At 40.2% G+C, this 16,673-nt stretch overlaps 1 protein-coding gene across 1 annotated transcript; it reads right to left on the reverse strand.

The window, feature by feature from the left end:
* Positions 1-580: 580 nt before the first annotated feature.
* Positions 581-16,364, reverse strand: TM2D1 (TM2 domain containing 1). The gene is made up of 7 exons (XM_081866685.1): positions 16,123-16,364; positions 14,844-14,913; positions 14,186-14,294; positions 12,991-13,082; positions 10,350-10,423; positions 4,361-4,479; positions 581-1,444 (listed from the first exon to the last, which is right to left on the reverse strand). The coding sequence occupies exons 1-6, from the start codon at positions 16,285-16,287 to the stop codon at positions 4,369-4,371; spliced, it is 621 nt and encodes a 206-aa protein (XP_081722811.1). The 5' UTR covers positions 16,288-16,364; the 3' UTR covers positions 581-1,444; positions 4,361-4,368.
* Positions 16,365-16,673: the final 309 nt, after the last annotated feature.

Here is a 16,673-nt window from a genome sequence, read left to right on the forward strand (position 1 = left end):
CAAACGTAGAAGATTGAGGACCACATTATGACCTGTACACGTAAATGAGTCCAGCAGGTCAAACCACTAAAGGAAAGGCATATATATTCCATAGCTTCCTCTTAACAAAATGGCAGGCAAACAGTTTTAAATCCTTCTAAAACGGCTGAGAGTGTTGGATAGCCATCTTTTTACAAAGACTCTTGTTGCCGACTATATCTATCTAGCTATCTAGCCAGGGGTGGTTCTGGGCTTGTTCCTTCACAGCTGGCTATTGTTGTGAGAATAAGAGAACAGACACTGCTTCCATAAGTAAAACTATGAAGTCAGTAACTGAGCTCGCTCTTTCAGCAACTCGTTTAACAAGTGCTGATGTAGGCTTAGAGACACAGTGCATTCACCTCTTATTTTAGCTCTTATGAAGTGGACCTGACTTTAAACAACAGTTAAGACTTTCCAGGTGGCAACAAAGCTGACAAAAGTGAAATTGCCAACGGTAGTTGTGCTGAAATATTAAGGGACTTTTTATACCTCTCTTCATACTGGGAAAAGCAAAAATGCTTTATGGTTGGAAGAAGTGACAGAAAGAAGACAAGGGAAATGACAGCAATGACCATTGTTTATATTCCTCACGAAGAGCAAGATGAAAATGCTACAAACATTTAGCTCTGAATTGGGGAGAGGGACAGTGATGTAAGTGTTCCTAGGGAACAATATTCTTATTCTGTTGAAGGAGGTGAGCCAAGACACTTAAGCTCCAGAGAACCTTTAACACAGGAAGCTATTTATCATAACAAGCTTGGTTGAGACTGCTCCCCATACTGAACCAATTAGAGTAGCTTATTTCGTCATACTTCATAACTTGCAATGATAGGTTTCCAAGCCTGGCACAGTGCAGTAATTGAATTTTGATCAAACACACATGGCCCATAACCCACTATGTGAAACTTTCAGAGCAGTTCGCAGCTTTTAAATATCCAGTCAACTTGTTGCCAAAAGTACAGGATGTACTTGATGCAAGGGAGGGAGAGAATGAATGAGCTGGAACTTGGTACATCTGTAAAACAACATTTTTTTGTTTGACTTCTCCTCTTGCTTTTAAAGAGCAGTCAGGAAAGGGATGCTGAATCTGAGGTCATTTCTTCCTGCCTTTACTTTTATGTTCGCACATACGCTTTTCAGAGTTTTTATGCAATTTGTATTAAGTCCATTGTGCAGTAATTCATGATGCATTTTCCATAATTTATGTCCATTGTTTATTCTTATTTAACAAAATAATTTAAAAGCAAAGTCACTGTCCTATTCTTGTCAGGGCTATGGTTATTGTCAAAACCATGGTCTGTGTATGATGAAGCTGTCTTCTGCTTTTTGGCATGGGCAGAGACAACGAGACAACTGATGACACAGATGCTTCCATCAAATCATGTCCTTTGAAGGCTTCCATTAGTTATTGTTCAGCTGAACTCTGGAAGAAATCAAAGTATTAAATGATTAATTCCTGTCAGTGGGAAAGCATGAGTGGTTCCATAGCTTCCATGAATGAAAGACAGTTTGTGAAGCTGCCTCTTGTCCCACAGGAACCCAGAGCACAATAGTAACCTCTTGAGTCCCCTTTGCAACAGCACAGTCAAACACACATCCCCCTCAAAGCCTGAACAACAGCTGCCCCCCATTTGCAGCAAGAATGGAGCTTGGATTTTCTTCACTTTTGTTCTCCTTTCTGCTCCCTTTCATAGGACAAAAATTCTATAAGGCTGGTTATAGGATAGACATGAGCTGCATCTTCTCTTCCAACCACACCTTTTATCTATGTTCATTCCCAGCGCTTGTCTTCGGGATACTACTGTAGGATACAGCTGCTGCTGGAGCCCCATGGGTGGCAGCTAGGTTAGCTGACTTCTCAGCTTCTTCCTCTTTGCTCTACCTCAGTCTATAGCTTAAAGCAGGGATAGCCACTGTGGTGTCTCCAGATATTGCTGGACTCTAGGGAGCATGACCAATGGCCAGGGATGATATGAGCTGTAGTCCAGTAACACCTGGAGGGTACATGCTGACAACCTCTGACTTAAAGTATAGCTAAGCACATTAAACTATTGCATACCCTAGAGAAAAACACCAGTAGCAGCAAAATGCATATGTGAGCTAGTAGACAGCTGTAAATCACCTACTTCTTGTCACCTGGTTGTGAACCAGCAAGGAAATAAGACACATTTCAACAGCAAACTTTTATACAAGAAGAAGAAGAAGAGTTTGGATTTGATATCCCGCCTTTCACTCCCCTTCAGGAGTCTCAAAGCGGCTAACATTCTCCTTTCCCTTCCTCCCCCACAACAAACACTCTGTGAGGTGAGTGGGGCTGAGAGACTTCAAAGAAGTGTGACTGGCCCAAGGTCACCCAGCAGCTGCATGTGGAGGAGCGGAGACGCGAACCCAGTTCCCCAGATTACAAGACTACCGCTCTTAACCACTACACCACACTGGCTCTCAGTGGAGAACAATGCAAATGAATGGTATCCTTGGTACAATTTGTAATTGTAGGATACAAATACATTCTGATCGCTTGAAGTTGCAAACTTGCATGCCTGCAAATTTACAATACAGAAGTTTAATATGGAAGTCATTTAATATGATCCTGAGAAATATCTGTCGGCTGTTTTCAACTGTATTGGGAAACCACTTGGCACCAACTGAGCCAAAGAACTCACTGGCTTATCACAAATGAGCCAATGGGTGGGTTCCTGGTGAAAACAGTCACTGTGCTCCTCCCCAGTCATTTTGCTCCTGCCATAAGCTGTGGTCTGGCTTAGGGTGCCATCTGAACCTGGGCTCATGATTTAGCTCTCCCTGACAAACCATGAGCTGTAAAGACCATAGGACAAACCTTCGTTTCAGTTTGTGATTTGTCTAGAGACAGCTAAGTCATGAGCTTGAGTTTGAATGCTAAGCAAAACCACAGCAGCAAAACAAGTAGGGAGGAACAAAGTGGCCATGATCTCTTCCCTGGGAGCTGGCACATTTTTATTAAGCCATGCTTTGCCATAACATGATATGTGAACCAGACCACTGGGTGGTACATGAGTCCCATGTGTGTTTTCAAGCCTTCTCCCTATTTCATATAAAATGTGCCTTTTCTCAGTGCATAAAACAGACCTGTCAGGAACATAGGATGTCACTCTAGAAAACTATAATTTTTATGGCTAGTTTGCTTCAGTTGTCACATGCGCCTGTTTGGGGGTAAAGGTACCACGAGGATATGAAGGATGCCTGCTTGAGATCTTTAACTGACAAACTTTCCTTGAGAGCTGCTGCCAGAGTAGACAATATTTGTGAAGATGAACCAATGCCAGTTCATCTATATGCCAGTTTCACGCATATAAACAGCTCCATTTGTGATTGCAGAAAATATATATAGGGTTTGAAGGTCTAGAGGCAGCCAAGTCATGAGCCCTTTCAGTTGCCACACATATACATGTGTTGGAGTGAGAGCCAGGGTATTAGCATATTAATTATGAAACTAAATCAAATTCAAAGCATAGACGTTTCCCATGCTATTTCTTAATTTTATTTTTGCTAGTGGGAAAACTTAAAAATGAACATGATCCCAATTTGATTGCTGTGTTACTGAATAATTCAGTTGTAGATTTAAAGTACATGTTGCAAACTTCTTCAAAATGGGATTTATATAATAATCATACTAATGGAAGACAATCTTTGAAATTGTCGAATAGTCTAGAAACTTGATGCATCAACACAGCAGCAGACAATACTATATAGGCTTTCCTTGTAGGCTAAACACAGACAGGATCAGTGCTGAGCTTATAACCTGACCTTTGCAATGCACTTGTTTCAATAGGCATAAGGTATTTGGTTATGGGTTTTGGCTCCACCTACAGGAAAGAGGAGGCAAAATGTGGGGTAACTAAACATTGCTTTTGCCAAAAACTGCATTTTGCTGTCTTTTCAAGCGAGATCCACCAATATTGGCTTGGTTCACTATGGAGAAGGTAATGAACAGCCTCCTCTGCCACTGTTAAGAAGAGAATCACATTGTTTCTACCTTCTGCAAACCACAACACAAATAAGAGTTTGGAGTCTTTGCACTGCTGTGTGTTCTTCTTATCATAGGTGAGGGGAAGTTGCATGTGATGAGTGAATGCAGTTTTGAACACTAAAAAGAGATATTATTGCATTAGTTACAAAATTCCCTAGAATTTGTAGGGGGTTGGTTACAAAAAGATCATGGAACTGTGCAGTTATTCTGGTTTTCTGTTACATGACAGGAAACAAGCATTTGACTCCTCTGTGCCATGCATACTTCATTTTACAAGAGTAATAGTTATTAATTAATGAATTTTTAACATACCCAAATCAAGGCACTTACTGGCATGTTTAAGGGTATATTTGTGGTTTTCTGAATGTCTCATTAGAAATACTCAGTCTGGTAAGTCTTGCTCCATAATAATCTATGATGTAACTAGAGCCATCAGAAGGTCCTACGATCTAAAAGAGAATGCATTACAATATATATATATATATTTAAAATCATTTTGAACAAAAAATAAAACAAAATACGATTTTGAACAGTATATATGAAAAAGAATCTATTAAAACCATTACCCTAGCCCAGCAAGACATAAAACCTCTAATTAGAGCTAAAACTACTTATTAGAGCTTATTATTCCAAAACAAATATGACTGGAATTCTCTTTTAAATGTTTTTCGGGTGACTCATTTATATACTCTCCCTGCTCAGAACCCAAGAATGTTTACAGACAGTCACCCATCCAGGCACTAACCAGACTGAGACCTGCTTAGTTTCAGTCAGGTGGTGGGCGCATGAATCTTTAGCAGCTGGGACTTAGAAGCAAACAAAAGCCACAAGATTCCTACAGGAGAATATGCAGTAGCATGTATAAATTGTTATAACACTGCTGACATTTTCTGAAGTTTCAACAATAGGGTGGAAATCACACTACCTTTACATGTGAATACTGACACATATGTTTCCACAAACATCTGTGTTTAGGAAATTCAGAAACTGTTTTGTGTTTAAAAAAACCAGCTCTTCAAGTGTCAAGCACAATCAAATGTTTTTACTAAGCAACAGTTTCAGCAACCATTTAAGGCCATTTAGGAAGTAAATACATAGTGCCAAAATAATCTGGAAACATTCCCTTTGGTAAACATCCTTCTCATCCTCAACTTTCTTTAAATTAATATAAAAGCTGACCTAACTAAAAATCTGATCTTTGCATTAAAATGTTTAATTGACAGGTGTTTACAATTCATCCCAGAAACCTCACAAATTCATTTATACCTATGATGGCAACATGCAGTTTCAAGCACACTGTTGTAATGGATTAAGTTCAGTATTATATAAGATAGTCTCATAATTACAGTTCCCCCTCCCATGCTGTGAAATTATGTTCTAGCAGTTTTAATGTCACATCAGTTTTACCTAAGTGCTAACATAGCTGAACAGAGAAGCTGAGAGGAGCCTGAATGGGTAGATTTAAATCAAGGAGTTTAATGTTTGTATTTGTATATTGTATAAAACTTCCACAAACATGTATTTCTTCCTTTGTAATGGCAAACTGAGAAAAGTGTCAATACATGAAATTATTCTGCCAAAACTCCTCTTGAATCCATGAGTATTATATTTCTGGCGTACAATAATTTTAAACCTTGAAAGTTATTTTTAATCATTAGCTGGCAGGTCCAAAACTCATCTATTCTAAGCCCCACTGCTAAAAAAAACAAACCCTTCCTGTATTTTATGCCAGAGAACTGTAATCACTGGCAGTTAACATCCAAAAATTAATAACCTACCTTCCAAGTGTCAAAAACAGAGTGGAAATGTCTATAACTATGCTTCATAGCAACTTAATTGTTTGGTCCTGAAGTTTAAGTTCTATCTGCCACCCCAGGATTCCTTACCTACCCTACTAGTATTACACCTCTATGTTTTATGATATTGTGGTTCAAGAAGAGATGTGGAATTTGAGGGTAGAGCAAATCCCTTCAAATGAATGGAAGCTTTCTATTTTAGCTGTAAGGCACCTTGAGTCCCTGTCAGGAAAAAAGGCATAGTATATATATTAAAATATTAATATTATAATACGTTGTTTGTCTTTAAAATTTTAACAACATGGTTGGATCTGGTTGGTTTTTGAACTTATATTCTGGGTTCTGGGGGGCTGTACAGGAGTAGATCATATGAACAAAAGTTTGGTTCCAGTAAGCCATGATTATTATTATGCCTAGGTCAAATATTTTAATGAGAAAGCATAATTGGATACAGGGATAATTCTTCCTACAATTCTAACTTTGAGATAAACACAGTGATGGGCCCTATATCTTCCTTTGAAGATATGTGTCTGGATGGTTGACAGGATGGTTGACAGCTCTCTGATAGCAGCACCAATGGGACTGCAGATGAGCAAATTATGGTTCTCCCAATTCTAATTAAAAACAAGGAAACAGAGGATTTATCACTGTGATCCATTCAAACCTGTGCTGGAACAATACAGATTTTTTGTTTAATTGGGACTGGAATAAAATATTACTTCCATCTATTTCTGTTTTGGGGTACCTTTTGATTGTACAAGTTTCCTGTTCACAGTTTAAGAGTTACCTATTTCTCTGTTAATTAAACCAGGAAGCAACTGTTCAAGGAAAAGGGCCCCAGTTACAAACTATGGCATGAAAAGGGAGTGTAAGATATGAACTGGTGAGTGATGTCTTCACCCGTTTTCCACTAATTGCCCAGGAGTGCGCCTTTATACTATATGCTTGTTACATTACAAGATTATTTTTATGTTAATGAATATTTTCTTCCCTGTTTAGAGATAGAAGCCTTTGTTTGGGGCAATTAGTTTGAGAAAGGAGAGTACAATCTCAGCTAGAAACCAGGTGGTTTCAAGGATCTTCTTCCAGGCTTGGGCAGAATTTATAACATAGTTCTGATAAGGAAAGCTGAAAGACTCAAAGTTGAAAGTAAAGGAAAAGGTGCAAATTTTAAATATTGGGTCAAGGCCTAAAGTAATTAAAGAGTAATTTTAATGAGCAAAGTATTCGGATTGTGTCAGGAGATTTGAAATGAGAGGGGTTCTATATTAGTGAAACCCATAAAGAGGTGGACTTTACCAAGGAGGGGGCTTCGCGCGCGCGCTCTCTCTCTCTCTCTCTCTCTCTCTCTCTCTCCTATTTTCTTACATTTAACTTAATTGGCATCCCCCTCCTCGACAGCACATTCCCTGAAGGCATGCTAGCTTGGTGGTGTGGGGAGATGGAGAGTAGGTTGTCTGTTTGCTAAGACAAGGAAACGTGCTTCCAGGAGTAGCTTCATAGTTTTTCTAGGGTTTTTCCCTTTACATTCTATTTTTTATTTTCCCTAAACCTTATGAATTATTTTAGCTCAATATTTCCAACAGAAACCAGTAGCCCTTACCATAGCAATTCTTGTAGATATAAACCTTTGCTTAAAATTTTCCAAATTTAAAGTCATTTATTTACTCATTATTCCTTAAAGCCCTTAATTCTATCTCAATATTTGGGAAACACATATCTATGTATCATACATTTAATCTACTTGCTTTAAAATCTTAAGTAACTTTTTGTATATTGTTTCAGAATACCTTTGTAATAAAGTGAAACTTTCCTTGCCTTGGTCGCACTGGTTGATATCTCCAGCGGGCTAGGGACAAAGGTGAGAGCTGTTTCCTAGTTCTGCTGGATCTCTCAGCGGCCTTTGACACCATCGACCATAACATCCTTCTGGACCGTCTAGAGGGGCTGGGAGCTGGGGGCACTGTTATACAGTGGTTCCGCTCCTTCCTCCTGGGCCGTGTCCAGAAGGTGGTGGTGGGGGGTGAGTGTTCAGACCCCTGGGCTCTCACTTGTGGGGTGCCTCAGGGTTCTGTCCTCTCCCCCATGCTTTTTAATATCTATATGAAGCCTCTGGGAGAGATCATCAGGGGGTTTGGACTGGGTGTTCATCAGTATGCAGATGATACCCAGCTCTACCTCTCCTTTAAATCAGAACCAGTGAAGGCGGTGAAGGTCCTGTGTGAGTGCCTGGAGGCGGTTGGAGGTTGGATGGCGGCTAACAGATTGAGGTTGAATCCTGACAAGACAGAAGTACTGTTTTTGGGGGACAGGAGGCGGGCAGGTGTGGAGGATTCCCTGGTCCTGAATGGGGTAACTGTGCCCCTGAAGGACCAGGTGCGCAGCCTGGGAGTCATTTTGGACTCACAGCTGTCCATGGAGGCGCAGATTAACTCTGTGTCCAGGGCAGCTGTCTACCAGCTCCACCTGGTACGCAGGCTAAGACCCTACCTCCCCGCGGACTGTCTCGCCAGAGTGGTGCATGCTCTAGTTATCTCACGCTTGGACTACTGCAATGCGCTCTACGTGGGGCTACCTTTGAAGGTGACCCGGAAACTGCAATTAATCCAGAATGCGGCAGCTAGACTGGTGACTGGGAGTGGCCGCCGGGACCACATAACACCGGTTCTGAGAGATCTGCATTGGCTCCCAGTACGTTTCCGAGCACGATTCAAAGTGTTGGTGCTGACCTTTAAAGCCCTAAACGGCCTCGGTCCTGTATACCTGAAGGAGCGTCTCCACCCCCATCGTTCAGCCCGGACACTGAGATCCAGCGCCGAGGGCCTTCTGGCGGTTCCCTCATTGCGAGAAGTGAGGCTACAGGGAACCAGACAGAGGGCCTTCTCGGTAGTGGCGCCCGCCCTGTGGAACGCCCTCCCATCAGATGTCAAAGAGATAAAGAATTACCTGACGTTCAGAAGACATCTTAAGGCAGCCCTGTTCAGGGATGTTTTTAATATGTAATGCTGTATTGTTTTTAATACTGATTGGGAGCCGCCCAGAGTGGCTGGGGAAACTCAGCCAGATGGGCGGGGTATAAATAATAAATTATTATTATTATTATTATTATTATTATTATTATTATTATTATTATTATTCCTACTGTTTTTGAGTTAGCTAGACTGCAGGGAGGGTGTTCGGGTAACTGCTTTCTTATATTTCATTCTTCATTTATAATTTCTTGTTTTATCTCACATAGTTAATACAAACACTTCCTATTTCTTCTTCTCTTCAGCATTTGTAGTAGCCCCATTATTACATCTATTGTAGTATGATCACTTTTATGTAACTTTTTGTTTATTCATCTCATGCTTTCGCCATTTTAAACGGATATTTACAATTTCTCACAATGTGCCAGTTATTTAGTCTTAATACATTTTAAAATTTACTTTCTTTTTGTGTGGTTCTGGCTCTTCAGTCACATAGAAATATGCTCAGTGGAGTATATTAATACAGACTGAATATAGAACCTGTTATTCATACTTGCTATTACATGTCGACCAAGAGAGCATGATGTCAAGAAATAGTGAATATCAGTCAGATAGGTAAAGGTTAAATCAACATTTTTAGCCGGCTGTTCAAGCTGAAATACATGGAGGCTAAATCAGCTCATATGATTTGGCAGTGCTTGGTTTAGATCACATAGCAAAACATGCATTTTGAGACTAGCAGATACTGTGGCTTTATCTTTGTGGTTCTCAACTATATACAGACAACTCCCCATTTATGCAGGGGTTGCATTCCAAGGCACTGTGCGTGTTGGCGGGAAGCTAGTAAGTCCACCCTACCCCCTTCCAGAGCTGAAAATGGTGTGCGCATCAGCAGTCGCGCATGGCTTGAATGTGTGCAAATGGGGAGTTGCCTGTATGTAACATAGGTTATAAGTAAAAATTAGGTGGCATGGGTCTATAAGCTGACCAGTACTACAACAATGGAAAGCAAAATCCTCCCAATTATGGAAGACTGGCCTCACAACAAAACAATCTGAATATGTAGTCTTTAATAAATAAAAGAAATCTGAAATCTAGGAACCTCTCTCACACACTTTTCTGGACTGCCAGGCTTCATATATTTTAATAGTGTTTCCCCCTCCTCTCCACCCACCTCCCACATGATTTCACTTTTCCCAGCAGTGACTACAGTATGGAAAAAAATGTGTTCCAGGGGCCTCTTTCAGAAATGATACAAATATTTCATTATTATATAACTCCTACTGTTCAAAAATAAATTAAATGTTAATAAACTAGAGCTGATGGAATAAAAAAAATGTAAAACACATTCTTTAAAAAAATAGAACAGCCCTATAGCAAACTGCTTTTGAAACTGAGGAAAGTTTTAAAAGCAGTTATTGACATGGCATGGGAATCAGCTGTTCAAATGGGGGGAAAGAAGAATTCTGCTGGGCTAGCACAAGTCCCTTGCGGAAATCTAAGTAGCTTTTTGGATCCTAGCCAATGTCTTTTATTCTGATGTTGCAAGCTTACCTGCATTGAAATCAGAATGAAGTCTATTAAACTACCGATTCCACAAAATCCTACTGTGCAGAACTTTAATAAACCTGTGAATTAAGTGACAATCATACATTGAAGAGCATAAAAAGGTTTAGAATGTTAGTTTTTAGACAACGATATATTTTCCTTCATAAAACATCTTTCAATTCCTTAGAAGCCCTTGAGTATTATCCTGAAGAAGAATATGTGTAGCCAAGTAGTCATTTTTCAGTGCTTAGTTTACACACACACATACACACACACACACCCCTAAATAGAATTTTTGTAGGGAAGAGAACTGGCTTTGCCTGGTACACTACAATTAGCAAATTACTGTGGGTAACTTGGAATGGCCACAAACACACACAGGGTGATATCCAACTAAGTAAAGAGTTAGACCCATTGAAATCAATAGACTTAAGTGACTTAAATTCATTTATGTTAATTGGTCTACTCTAAGTATGACAGCAGATATTACCCCCAGGCTGTAAATTTAGACAGCTACATGTAAATGACTTCAGTACAGAAAGTATAAGGGGGCAAGAAAACCCTCTAAATTGATTGGTAGGGACTTGCTCCATGATATGATGGAAGATGGCCGTTGAGAATTTTATATTTATTTAATGCTAGGAATTCGTTTGATGCTGTGGCCAGGTCCCTGTCCAAACAGCTTCCAATTCAAGACAAAAGTGATTAAAAAGAATAGTGTTAATATAGTAGCAATGTTGTAGCAATTTAGGAAAGATTTGGAACAAACTACGGTACATTTGCTTACATGGGAGAGCAGAATATTTGTAAGTGTTGTAATAATACACTGGAGTCACAGAACTGTCTATTTGTCTAACATGAAGAAGAATGACAGACTTAATGGGTTGCTATTCCATTGGGAAAAACCAAAATGACACTCTATAATCTGAATGGGTTTCATTCCAAATGGGTACATGAGGATTGCTACACTTATAAAAATATGGGCAAATAAATAATTAAAACATCTTTAGCCAAGCATATAAAAGCACAGGCACCACTCCTGCCAACAGTGTCTCAAAACAGCAAGGCCAGCTACTACCAAAATATTTACTGGCAACAGGGAAAAAATGCAAAAATAACAGAAAAGCAACATGTGCCAATTCTTTAAAAGATACTTGTCTTCTACCTCTATAGCATTTTCTGCTAAGGCAACAGTCAGGGAAGTCTTCCTGTAGAGCTGCTTACATTTTAGGGACCTGACAGGCGCCTTATATGCCCAAGTACTGATGTCTGGCAGTACATTTCATGCCAAGACGGAAAAGCTTTTCTAATGTGGAGTCATTTTGTGAAGACAAAAACCATGATAAAATGGCTCTAAGAGATTTTTTTATGATTCCACACAAGTTAATATCTCTGAAATGTCTACTAACCTATTTTCTAAGCCTATGATATTCACATGTGAATGAATTCTCTTTTTTAAAAAAAGTTTCTTGGACTGGTAGATATTTTCCCAGACCCTTCTCAGTTTTGTTGTGTATGTTTGATAGGGTGCTGCCAATCATTTTGATTGCTGGTATCAATTGGGACAACACTGATTTATCCTGACTTCATCTCAAGCCATGAAGAATCCTAGAAGGAACAAACACAAACACACACACACTTGCTCCATCAACTCCTTTTAACTCCTTGACCTTAGTGAAGCATATGAGTGGGTGTTGTCAATCACATTGGCTGCTTTTGTTGTCTTTTACCCTGATTCTTTTCAAAAGTCCTATTTATTTGGATAAATGAGTATATAAGCATAGCCTCAACACACTAAACTCAGTGGCATTTACTCCTCAACAAGCATGCATAGTATCAGGCAGATTGTTATACTAAAACCATGATTATTTTTTTACCAAGTTATGAATGTTTTCAGACAAAGCCTAAGCCAAATGACTTCTACCAGATCACATTGAGGATCAAATACCACCTCATATTTCTTAGTAACTACAGTATTAAGACTGTGGAATACTCTAATTTTACAGGGTATACAGCCAAGAAGGGTATCAAAATGACAAAAGTAGTTTAAATTTGGGAGCAGGGAAGAAAGGAGACAAGAAAGAGGATATTTAAAGCTATGTGATTAATGTTGATCCCTATGAGGATTATAGGCAAGATTGAGGGGCATATCATGTGAGTATGTTTTCAGTGTGGTCAAGGGCAGGACAGACTAGGGGGCTAATGCCTGACTGATAATTCACTTAAGAAAGGCTGCTGAGGGCAAGAGGAAAAAGCCCAAGCATTTATTAAGTTCTCTTTTTGCTCTTTGATACACAGATGCCTAGGAAGCAGGCATGGCTTGTAAACATGGAATTCAATGGAGAAGCTTCACAATGTGATCTGAAATGGCAGGCTTGTGAAAAATATTTACTTTTAAAATACGGTGGTTGATTTGACTAGCCTACCAACTGAGTTTTAATGCTTATTCATCATATACATGGCATAAATTTAGGTCACAAATTGTACTCATTACTTCACATTCCAGCTGTGATCAAAAATACACATACATCATAATCTTCTGTGAAATCATCTTTGTTTACAGTATGAATGGCACCTGCTCTTAATACTGCCGTGATGCATAGTGAGCCATAGCGGTGGCCTAATACTAAGAAGATAAATCACTCACCTAATGCAGGATACCCTAGATAAAACCTATCTGCTCCCAGCCATCCAAGAAATAAAGACAGAGCCACTGCTACTTTGTAGGAGTAACCATTTCTAGAAACAGGAGAGAAATGTGGATGAAAACAATTTGTTAAATCAAACCACCTTGCCCCAGTGAGCAATCTGGCCGCTGAATTCTAAACCAGCTGAAGTTTCCGAGCTGTCCTCAGAGGCAGCCCCCCCCCCCCAATATAAAATGTTGCAGTAATCTAACCTATATGTCATCAGAGCATAGACAACAGAGGTTAGGCTACCTCTACCAAGATAAGGGTGCATTTGGGCCAGCAGCCAAAGCTGATGGAAGGCACTCCATGCCACTGAGGCCACCTGAGCCTCAAGGAACAGCAATGGAAGGTGTTCTACCTGCTCCTTCAGAGAGAGTGTAACCCCATCAAGAGCAGGCAACCTCTCATACATCCAGTCTAAGGAGTCACCCACTTAGCAGTGTCTAAGTCTCTGGATTGAGCTCCAGTTTTTTTGGCTCTCATCCAGTCCATTAACAAGGCAAGACCTTAGTCCAGCACATCCACTGCCACACCTGCAAATGTAAAGGAGAAGTAGAGCTGTGGGTTCTTAGCATATTGCTCACAACATACTCCAAACCTCTGGACGACCCCACTCAGTAGTTTCATGTATACGTTAAAACAGCATGGGGGATAAAATCAAACCCCAAGGACGGCAAAATGAAGCATCCACAGAGCCAAACAATGCTCCCCAAGCATCACCCTCTGAGAACAACCATCCAAGTAGGACTGGAACCACCACAAAGCAGCGCTACCCACCCACAACGTAGACAGCCACTCCAGAAGGATACCATGGTTGATGGTATTGAAAGTCGCTGAGAAGTAAAGGAGAATTAACAGGAACATATTTTCCCTGTCTCTCTCCTGACAGAGGTAATCATACAAGGCGACCCAAGCAGTTTCTGTGCCAAAACTGGGCCTGAACCTTTTAGATGGGAAGCAGTTTTACTACAATTTCTTAAAACTGATGTGTTACTCCTCTACACTCTCCTGTCATAGAGCTGAGAAGGAAGAGGGCTAAATCACACTTCAGACTAAGGAGGTGGCTGAAGTATATGAACAATTTTATAATTAATTTAGCCAAGCTTTACAACAAGTGGTGGCATTATATATTGAACAAAAATATTCACTTACACGTTTCGACACTCTATAGGCTTGTAAAATCCAATTTCCTTTCCAGTAAATTGGGTTTCATTCCCAAATAAATTCTTGCAAGTAATATTTGGTGCTGGAAGACAGGCGACTGTGGGCAAAAAAAAAAAAAAAAAGTATTCTGCACTAAAATCCAGGGAAAGGCCTCAAATACAGAACAAGTGAAATAAATATATGCATGTTTTTTTCAAGACAGCTAATACTACACATAGAAGAATGCAACTGTACTACAGATTTAATATAAAATATTTTCTGGGAAAAGTGGAAATATACAAGTTAAGTTTTCTGAATTAACATTATAAAGTAATGACTAGCATGATAAAATAGTTGAACAAATTTCTTTGCACCTATGACACTAAGCTGTGCTAAACAAAACATATATGACAAGACCGTGAAGTACAAATTAACATAGACTATCAAGGTGCATAGAAGGTTGTGGACCAAAGATGTTCACATACCACTGTATATAAATATACCAATTATGCATTCAATTATAAATTGTGCCATACACAGTGTTACTGATCACCACTATACATGATCAGTATGGTGTGCGGGAACTAGTGTTTATCATGAACAGCATTTAGTCAAATAATATGCACCAGTGGCTAGACTAAAAGGATTCTATTGCCATACTCCTTACCATATGCAGTGTGATTTGTACAGTTCAAAGGTTCTTGTGTTTCATTGTCTATTTTAGGATCTTCACAAATATATGTTTGAATAATTAAGGAAAACAAATATAAACTGAACTCCCATGTTAAGTGTTCAACACTAACAACACAGTAAATTACGATAAATTGTTTTTATCTGCCTAAGATTTTACAGGCGGAAGTGGCCTGTTTTCCTTCTTATTACTAATATTTTGGGTATATAAACATATAAACTTTGTATTTGAAAAATGAAGTGCTTAACTAGGCTTTACAAGAGACACAGAGTTTCCTGGTATTTATCTATCTCTTCCTAATAATGTGAGACAAACAAAATGGAAGAGATCAGACAATCATATAATGGTTTAAATATGCCAAAATCTGAGGAAGATTTTTGCTTGTACCCAGACAGCCCTTTGTATGAACTATAATTAAAGCTATGCAGTATAGTTTCCCATTTTATCCAATCCAGGAAATGGCAGTTAGCAGTTTCATAACAAATTAAGACACTATTAAACTATGGTTTAAAAATATGTTATTTAAAACATAGTTTAATATCCTGGCTTTCTTGCTCTGCTAAAACAATTAAATGTTGTACTTTTATCCACAAGAAAATATGACCCAGGAGCCTCAGATAGGTGGCCCATTTGTTTAGAACAGGTGTGGGGAACCTGTGGATCTCTAGATGTTGCTAGACTATCCCTGACCACTGGCTGTGGCTAACAGGAGTTGAAGTCCAACAACATCTGAAGAGCCAAACTCTCCATTCTTGAACTAGACTTTTTTCTGCTTAATTTTATTAGCATTCCTTTAATCCAACACATCACAGACTCAAATAAAGTGATTGTACTACATGTTACCCCAAAACCATTTCAAAGACATTTTAGCACAGGGGCAGACAAAAGAGGGGTCACTACTCTTAACCCTTCCCCTACTTAGGGGTCCTATACCTTTTACTTAGGTTACATATTTTTTCTACACCTGATCACTGCCTGATGTCAGAAGGTTTAAACATATATTTCCTTCCATATCTTGCCACTTTGCGGCTGCCACCTTTTTGTGTATGGCAGAGCTACTGTGCCCCTTAAGACTACAAAAGATTCAACAGGTGTAGCTTCTGCCCAGCATGCAGCTGATGTGGTGCGAAGGCCTCACCGGGTGCTTTAAATCGCAGGAGCTCTGCCGAGAAAAGGGGCAGCCCCACGGCCCTCCCCAACCCATTGCAAGGCCCATCACCATGGCAACCAGGCGCTGCCTCCGCGCAGCTTCAGGATATTGGCCGACTCTCAGGTCTTCGCACTTCAGAGAAGGGTCGGCGCCCGCCGCGCCCTGCGCCGCGAGACAAGCCAAGCACAAGGTTCCCAAGGACCAGAGCGCGATCACGCCGCCTTTTTTCCTCTTGTTCCCTGACAGCGGCCTCTCCTGCCAGGCGGCCATGTTGGAAAACGAGCCCCCTGGTCAGCTGACGTTTTCGCCCTATCTAGTAGCGTCGACGCCTCTCCCGAAGGGCCCCGGGCCTCGAGTGGGGCGGAAGAAGCAGCGCTGTTCTTTCAGGGAAGCCTTCATTTTCCCATAGCAAAGATGGCTCCCGTTCCTTATAATTTCCAATGCGGTTGAAGGCAGAAAGCGCCCGCTCTCCTCCCCGGTAAACAGACAGGCGGCGAAATGGGAAGTCGGGTGCCTTTTGAAAAGATGGATGCTTTCCTAACAAAGCTGCGAGAGGAAGCTCGGCTGCCCTTACTTAAGATGGATGCTTTTGAAGCGCGGAAACTTGACTAAAGTGTTCAGCCCCGTCCCAATCTCAAAACGAAAGCGCGTGCGGT

The sequence above is a fragment of the Podarcis erhardii genome (genome assembly GCF_964252035.2).
Source record: "Podarcis erhardii genome assembly, chromosome: 6".
NCBI lineage: Eukaryota > Metazoa > Chordata > Lepidosauria > Squamata > Lacertidae > Podarcis > Podarcis erhardii.

Excerpts from the sequence above, each read along its gene's own strand:
- TM2D1 (XM_081866685.1), bottom strand. The coding sequence starts at position 16,287 with ATGGCCGCCTGGCAGGAGAGGCCGCTGTCAGGGAACAAGAGGAAAAAA. Across the intron at positions 13,083-14,185 it reads CCTATAGAGTGTCGAAACGT|AAATGGTTACTCCTACAAAG; the intron begins GTAAGTGAATAT and ends TCCTGTTTCTAG. Across the intron at positions 10,424-12,990 it reads TCTAGGGTATCCTGCATTAG|GTTTATTAAAGTTCTGCACA; the intron begins GTGAGTGATTTA and ends CTTAATTCACAG.